The 8,337-nt window shown below is 29.6% G+C and overlaps 1 protein-coding gene across 3 annotated transcripts; it reads right to left on the bottom strand.

The window, feature by feature from the left end:
* Window positions 1-804: 804 nt before the first annotated feature.
* Window positions 805-6,637, bottom strand: LOC112754667 (probable protein S-acyltransferase 1). 3 transcript variants are annotated; one of them, XM_072220949.1, is made up of 8 exons: window positions 6,160-6,637; window positions 4,798-4,977; window positions 4,399-4,704; window positions 3,293-3,514; window positions 2,306-2,779; window positions 1,755-1,808; window positions 1,502-1,640; window positions 805-1,022 (listed from the first exon to the last, which is right to left on the bottom strand). In XM_072220949.1, the coding sequence occupies exons 1-5, from the start codon at window positions 6,265-6,267 to the stop codon at window positions 2,339-2,341; spliced, it is 1,257 nt and encodes a 418-aa protein (XP_072077050.1). In that variant the 5' UTR covers window positions 6,268-6,637; the 3' UTR covers window positions 805-1,022; window positions 1,502-1,640; window positions 1,755-1,808; window positions 2,306-2,338. The 3 variants fall into 3 exon arrangements, with proteins under 3 accessions (XP_072077050.1, XP_072077049.1, XP_025658155.1); XM_072220948.1 differs by having other exon boundaries at window positions 1,502-1,808; XM_025802370.3 differs by lacking the exon at window positions 1,502-1,640.
* Between the last annotated feature and the right edge of the window lie 1,700 nt (window positions 6,638-8,337).

The raw sequence follows: 8,337 nt of genomic DNA, 5'->3' as shown, positions 1-8,337 counted from the left end.
CTTGCCTTGGTCTCCAAATTCCACATTCTTGCATCGTGCTCAAATTTATCCACGTAGTTTATCTAGTTTCGAACTCAATTCTCGACTCATTTTAAATCATCAAGCCCTCAACTTCGACTATCATTCCTATCGTAGTCGAAAGTGAATTTCTCTATAGTTGAATATCTGATCCATCGATCATATCCTAAATTCTTATTGATTGTAGCCGAATTTTTTCATAAGTCGAAATTCGTACCAACAATTATATATCTAGTAAAAACAAACAAGTTTACTTTGCCTCGCTTATATTTTCTTGAAAGGCAGATGATAGTTATCCTTCCTATCCATTTGAACAAATAGAATACCTATTTTTGGGAAATAGCCTCCAGTATGTTGTTCACAAATATGGAGAATAATTCTGACTCTAAACGCCTATACTTCTCTTAAATCCATATTCTAGGATCTCGTCCACGTTGTTGCAACTTCCAACCCCTACCCCTCCCTGTATCTCAAACTAATTAAATCCCCCTTCGAGATTCTAACTAAATGTTTTATTATATTATGTTGTGATTTTTTTTTTCTTATTATGTGTTATGATTTGATTAGTTTTCAATGAATTATGATAACGTGTGCGAGTACGAAACATTATGAGTTCCTTAAACTTTTTTTTCTTTTGATAGAGTTCCTTAAACATTTAGTTAGAAGTTCGAACACTAACAGACCGGTATAAGAGTTTCTTGGTCATTACTCTTCTCTCTGAGAAGTCTACGATGCAAAAGGATTTACTCATTATATTGTGTCGACAATGAATAACACCAAAAAAAATTTAAAAATGTATTGAATTGTCATTTTCCTCAAATTCAACATTATCTGTTATCATTAAAATGTAATTTTTCTTATCTTTACAAATTAAATTTGAATATGTTGCGGCCAATGAAACTCTAATACGATTGAGAATTGAACTTTGAAACCCTACTCTTGAATCCTTTATCTCATCTCTTTGATTGGTCAATGAAGATTTCTCCTTTTCATTGTCGTCGTTGCTGCAACAAAATGATTTCTACTATTTTAGAAGTTGGGAACTCATTATTACTCCTTATAAATAGAATTTAACAACAACAACAATAACAACAATAATAATAATAAATCATGAAATCACTTATGCATTGTATCCTAAAGTTTTAAATGTTAGTCTAGATATATTGCTCTGGAAAAACATAGAAACTAATCCATTAAGTTAAATCCTTGAAGAATTTAATTGATTCATGTGTGCGGTTACATATTACTAGCAAGGCTAATAAATTGTTTCTAATGAAATAGAAATAATCAAGATATGTATCATTATCTTAGATGCATTTGTTCTGTAATATACAAAGTGCAATGTAATAACGACTTACTATAACAAGTAATGAAGGAGCATGCTTAGATAGAAAACACAAATTTATGGATTGCAGACAAAAAAAACTCTAAAATCCATATTTTGCTGAGATAAAGAAGAAAGAATAGGCATCACACATCATACATTAATATAGCTGCTTCATTATTCTTTTATGTGAGTCTCCATTCCTTCCAGTGTTATCTGACGAACATGTTTTGAGCCAAGTTTTTGTAACTTAGCTTGCGAAACTTTTCTCCATCTTTGAGTAGAATGAAAAATAAATCTGAATTTGCATTTGAAATATTAACATTTGTTTACAACTTCTCATTACAAAATCATGCCACAGCTACCCTTTAATAGCCACCCCTTCCTTTGAAAAAAAAAACAACAGCCTAACCTTAAAATTCGTTGTCTATAAACATTTTCCTCTCAAGAAATTGCTCAATTGGATCTGCACAAAAAATAGTTGAAAAAATATAAGGTGATCCTAGCCATGGAATCAGTTAAGACTAACAACTGCAGATAACATAATCTGATAGATTACCCTTATCTTGGTATTTCATTAAATCTATTCTAGGAATAAAGCAAAAACATATACTAACTATTACCTTTCACTCAAAAGATAAAAAAATACGAGGTGTTAACTGCTATCCAAATTGTTCAAGTCTTCAATCTTTTGAAATAACTAAGAAATATTATAAATACTTCATTTGTTTCTCTTTCTTGTATTTAAACAATCAAACATAAGAATTATATAGAGTATATTTTTTATGGACAAATAACACTAATCGCCTACACAGTTTAGATAACATTTGTTAGGACATCCTTCTATTTGTTCAAGTTATTAATAAAGAAGATCAAGTTGATGAATTTAACCAAATCTTAGAGGTAAGTATGATTCATGATTTTTTACATGTACAGAGAGTAAAGCTAAAATCAAAATGGTACCTATGTAATCCCATGTAGGGTAACCCGAAGGAGCTATAGCTTTCCAATTTCTCCAATGTTTGCATTGGGTGCAATTTTGGGTTTCCATTGGGAATACTTTAGATCTTGATCAGCAGGAACAAAAATATCAAATGTACCATCTTTTGCTCCTACTTTCTTCTTTAGATTATCATCAATGCCACTATAATCCAAATCCTTTAGAATATTAGGAACTCGCATACTATCTTTGCCGTACATTGTTCCCATTTCCATGTCAAATTTCTGTTTTGGGTTCACAAAACCTTTATCAAACTCTGAATTATATGTCCTATAGGATTCATCTTGATAATCATCCTCTTCCACAACCCACTCTCTAAAATTAACCAATGAAGTTGGGATCCTAGCACAAGATAGTTCTTTAAAGTTTGACACTAGTCCCTTTCTATATGGATTTTCCTTCCTATCATAGCGGTACCGGAAATTCTCATAAGTTGTCTGTAATAACGCCAACAAAAAGGTGAATGTAATACAAATATATCATGTAGTAACTTCACATATTAGAAAATATATAGAGGAAACAACTTTAATAATATATAGATTAAACACCAAAGATGGACTTGGATTTTCCTAACTGAATATACAACAAGAATTTCTCATGTACAATGTTTATGTCTCGAGTCATCCATTACATCCTTGTCGTCGTTTGTAAGAAAAGGACAAAATGTCCATTCAAGAATTTGTCATTTGCTTCCATTTTCTCAAATCTTAGGATTGTATATAACAACATATACAATATAATAATAACCAATTCTACTGAAGAATTATAATAAGCTTCCAAGTTTCTAATAATAACTAATGACCAATTTTAAAATTTTCCAGGCAATGATAAATTAAAGAAAGAAATAAACTAAGAAATATTCCTATGGATTCTCAAAAGAACTAATGGAAGGGGAGAAAAATACAAAATAGAACACTAGAAATAGAAATAGAGATAGAGAAAGAGATTACCTGATTGGTAGAAATCAAATACAAGTGAAAAACTGTGAGTCCACCCACAAACCAAATGGCTATGAAGCAATATACAATGAGAGCAACTGATATGAAATCATGTGACATGGCGAACCACAAGCTACCCTTTTGCCGAACAAGGTTAACCCAAGAAAATGAAAAAACATACAAACACAACAAAGTTGATGATGATATGAACAATATGAAGAATGGATAGTTGCGCTGCAAAAACATCAATATGAGTAAAATTATTAGGTTCTACTAAAGGAAGTTGGGAAAAGATAAAGGTAGTGGATTGAAAATACAGAGTAAAGTTAAGTTAAGCAATATGGCAAAAATTAGCACTTGTCTTTCCAAATTATGATGTAGTGTGAAAAGAAAATAAAATGATGCAAGAAAAAAAGTCTACCAAGCCAACAAAAGTATTGCGAAAGGTATCGAAATAAAGCTTTAACAAAGGATGAGTCAAGTGATATAGTATTGAATCTTGCATCAAAATAAAGCTTTCTTAAAGGATGGATCAATTGGTATAACATAGAATCATGTATTAACCTTGCAAATCAGATAATTTCTTCTTCTTTTTTCTACATGTACATATTTATGGATACTATTAGAAATGAAAAACTTGGCTTCTTTTTAAGAGGTATTTGCATTTTCCATTTAGATGGATGCTTTCTTAAATCATATGACCAAAATTAGTGATGTTAGAGTCACTTTGTGCTTGAACTATTGTGCATATTTTTTAGTAGAATAATATTTTGTCTACTAATCAGCACCAAACTCAACATCTCTCATAAATATATATAACACCTTTTTATCTCAACAATATTATCATCAAACTCAACATCTCTCATAAATATATATAACACCTTTTCATTTCAACAATACACTTGACAATGACATATATTGTCCTATTCTATGTTTTAACCTAATATATGTTCAAATATTATTCCTCTTTGCAGCATTTGAAATTCAAACTAAATTAACTTACTACAAATTTATTAATTTACCTTATTTACCGATGAAAGTAAAAGGAGAGACATTAATTTTCCTAAATAAATAGTGAAAATTTTCTTGATTTCTATGAGATGGTGTGGACAACTTACTAATCCAATACATTGACCAACCCAGGGACAATGATGATCAAACTTCTGCACACAATTGTTGCAAATAGAACAATGGGAAGCACGTGGCGGACGATACAATAGGCATGTGTCACAAAATTTCACTTTTACCGTCATGCCATTTACTTTAACATCCTTAATTCTGGGTATTTTCACATTAGGGGTTTTATTGCTCATCCAGTCAAGATATGGTGTACTCAGGTCAAATGCTTCATCTTCAGGTGGACGTGAATTCCTCGGAATAATTCCTGGATCTCTACCGGATGTTAGGAAGAGAAAAATAAAATCCTGTAGTCAAACAATGAAGTGTCATGTTTACAATATCATAACCAGGCCAAGTATTTTTCATTGATTAAAATAGCTTATATATTTTTTACCAACCAAAATTGTGAGAACTGCTGCTCCAATCAGTATAGGCTGGCTAGCAATAGGATGTCCATGTTTCAATGCTACTAGCATTTTTATACAAAAGGTTATTGCAGGACCTCCAATCAGGAACGATGTTAAAAATAGAGACGATGCATCGTGACCAAAGACTAACCTTCCACCACATAGAAATTTCTAAAATGAAAAAAGAAGCTTTATCACAAATTATTTTACATAGTATTTCATATAGATTCAGACTCTAAAGCCCTGTAGAGTGGATTACGAAAGTACAATACATTTACTCTTCAAATACTTTTTATCCATTTGCCACACAATGACCATACACTATTAAATTAGCAATTTGTATGTGTTAGATATATTTAAACTAAAATAGATCATTTAAAAAAGAAAAAAGAATATTTTCTGTGAAGTTTTATTTGCTTTATTTTGGTCTTTTTGCAAGGATGAAAAAGTACGAGATAAATGTATTAAATAGATATGCCAGTATAAAATACAAAAGACTAATAAATAGATATCTCCAATCAACTTTCTTTCAATCTTCCTTTTCTTTTGTTCTCAATTTTCTATTCTCAAGCACCAATTAACACTTTGATCCAAAAATAAATGGATTAATAAAGTTGGAACAAGAAACTCAAGAAATCTATTGTGTCGGAAAGAAATATTTTAAGTTGTATATGTCTATGGTAAAGATGAATAAATTTGATATCACTTTTTCTATCCAAATTCTTACTCAACCCCCTTCAAAACTCACCTTCAATCAAGAGAACCAATTCCCCTGACTAACCACCCTCTTCTTTATTCGCAGTTTATGAAAAAAACTACGATGCCTTGAACCATTCAAAGATGAAAATCATATTCTACCAACATATCTAGCTTTTTTCTTGTAAAAGTATACCAAATTTCATAAGTCCAACTTTTGTTCTCTAACTTCACAAATCATAGTTACCTAGTGTTACTCTTCATACTGAACTTTAGCATGGTTTTAGCCATATAGATAATTAGTGTCAATACACTACTATGTTTTGCTAATTTATAAAGCACTTCAACATTGAAAATGGTTTAAACTTTCTTAAGAAATAAATTTTGGACCAAGTGTTTTCCTATTCAAACACCAAGTCATTCTTATTTCACTAATACAACTCCCATAAAAAAACACTCTTCTCTTTTATTACTATGATAGAAAACAACAAAATTACCACCATAAAAATGAAAAATTACATTTGCATAAAGAACAAACATAAAAAGAACAAAGGATACTACATCACAATCAAAAGGAGCCAACATAAAAACAAGCCTACGTTAAAATGTTGAAAACATTACTAAGATAACAATAACAATAACAACAACAATGCTTACATTGTTCCCTGGCCAAACTTGGTAAAGCCTTTTAGTTTTTGGAGGTTCGGCCGAGGCGGCTATGGAAGGGGAAGGAGTCACCATGTTCTGATTGGAGGTATTGTTCATATTACAAATGCAATGCAATTAACACAATCAATTTTTCTTTTTTCTTTAATTTTTTTTTGTTTTTGGTATTTTTTCCCAAACCTAGATCTGATTTTGATTACTCTTTCTTTCTCCTATTTCTTATGCAAATACAATAATCATCTCCTCCAATACTGTTAAAATTGCACGTATTGAAAATTTGTGCTTCTTCTTTCTCTTTTTCTTTACCTCTTTTCCTCAATTTCGTTTTTCCTTTTCTCAATTTTCCCTCGCCACTCTTGGGAGGGAGAACTAATTCAATAAAGGAAGATGAACAATGGATGGGGAAGGGTGGTAGAAGGAACAAGGAGAAGGGAGTTGAATGTCCCTTCTCAGAGGTTCCTTCGATTTCTTTTTGTTTTCTTACATTCTCTTTCTTTTTTTTTCACCTCTTTTTTGCCACACTTTCTCTCTCTATTTGTTTTTCCATTTTTTTCTCTCTCTCTTGCTCTCTCTCCATGAAACCAGTAATGTTCCAACAATTTTTCAAACTTAACCGGTATTTTCGCAAGTGCTACCAACTGTTTTAAAAACGCACGTCATTCAAATAAAGATTTTAGGTTTGTTTATTTAACTGGGTGTTTATCCAATTATCCATATGTTTTGTAGATAAAAAATGTAATCACACCATAATATCTTTATGGATTTGGATTATTTACATGCTAAGGAGGACCGAAGTGAGTTTATCTGTGTAGTAACTAAATACTCATCATAGATGTGTCATTCGAATCGTGTACAAAATTATGAATGGATCAATCCAAAAAAACCTAGGATATCGGACAAACAAATAAACAACAAAAAAAAAACATTAAGAAGTGAAAATCATAACATAACAGAGAAGTTAAAAAAAGTTGTGATTTACTCCTAAATTTTTATTTAAGTGAAAATTGTCACTGAATAGAAAAGTTAAATGCATTTTACTCCCGAATTATGATTTATACTTAGTTCGACTTTTAGATTTTTAAAATTTGACATTATAATTTTTGAAAGAATCATGTTAGTTATACATAAAAAATTTAGTTATTAATTAATTATTGCGTATAAATATACTTATTTCGTATCTCATAATTTTCATATTATACTACGGTAAATAAATTTAAAATTCATTTATTACAAATTTGATTATTATACTATGACAGATTCAATTATTTTAGGAGTTTATTATTTAATTAAAAAATATACGAATCAATATGTATAAATATAAATAAATAGATAATGGTTAACTTAGTAACTAATTTTTAGTATATATGGAAGAGTTAATATTCAATTTAGTCTTTGAATTTATATGTAAATTTTAATTTAGTCCTTAAAATTTCAATTGTTTCTATTTAATATTCAAACTTTGTAAATGTGAATCACATTAGTTCTTGAGATAATTTTTGACACAAATGTTAATGGAACGCTAACATGAATAGTAAAATGCTACACGGAAACTGATAAAACGACATTGTTTTGAGTCCAAAAATAATGCCAGATCACTTACTTTAATTTGGAAAGAAAAGTTTTAAAAAACACCATTTACGATATTTTTTTTGGGTTATTTGAGTGTCAAAACAAAAATGACGTTATTTTATAGAGTTCAATGTAACATCACTGTTTACATCAATGTGCTGTTAACATTTGTGCGTCAAAAATTATCCAAAAAACTAACGTGAATTATATTCACAAAATTTAAAAAATAATTAAAATTTTAAAAATCAAATTGAGTATTATCTTATACAGACATGAAGCATTATCGTTTTTAAAATTATTAAGGTAGATAAGATAAAGTAGAGTAATGTTGCTTGATAATAAAGTAGTATAATTTGACAAGTGATATTTTAGTTAATAATTGAATAAGTTTGACGAATTAAAAAAAAAAAAAAAAAACATTATTCGTCCCTTTTTATTGGTTTACGGACATACTTCTGCAAATAATAAATACTAAAAAGAATATTAAGGCTGCCGTATAAAGAAACTTTACATTATATCTAACTATATGTCTATTTATAATAAGTTTTTTTTTTTTTTCTGGTGACTAATTATAATAAGTTTAAAGTAAAGTGTAGTGCC

This window comes from Arachis hypogaea, chromosome 16 (genome assembly GCF_003086295.3).
Source record: "Arachis hypogaea cultivar Tifrunner chromosome 16, arahy.Tifrunner.gnm2.J5K5, whole genome shotgun sequence".
In the NCBI taxonomy this organism is placed as follows: domain Eukaryota; kingdom Viridiplantae; phylum Streptophyta; class Magnoliopsida; order Fabales; family Fabaceae; genus Arachis; species Arachis hypogaea.
This window is presented reverse-complemented; position numbering and strand designations above follow the sequence as displayed.

Coding starts and splice junctions, on each gene's coding strand:
- LOC112754667 (XM_072220948.1), bottom strand. CDS start 6,267: ATGAACAATACCTCCAATCAGAACATGGTGACTCCTTCCCCTTCCATA. Junction 4,705..4,797: donor CAGCAGTTCTCACAATTTTG/GTTGGTAAAAAA, acceptor GTTTGACTACAG/GATTTTATTTTTCTCTTCCT. Junction 3,515..4,398: donor TTGGTCAATGTATTGGATTA/GTAAGTTGTCCA, acceptor ATGTTTTTGCAG/CGCAACTATCCATTCTTCAT.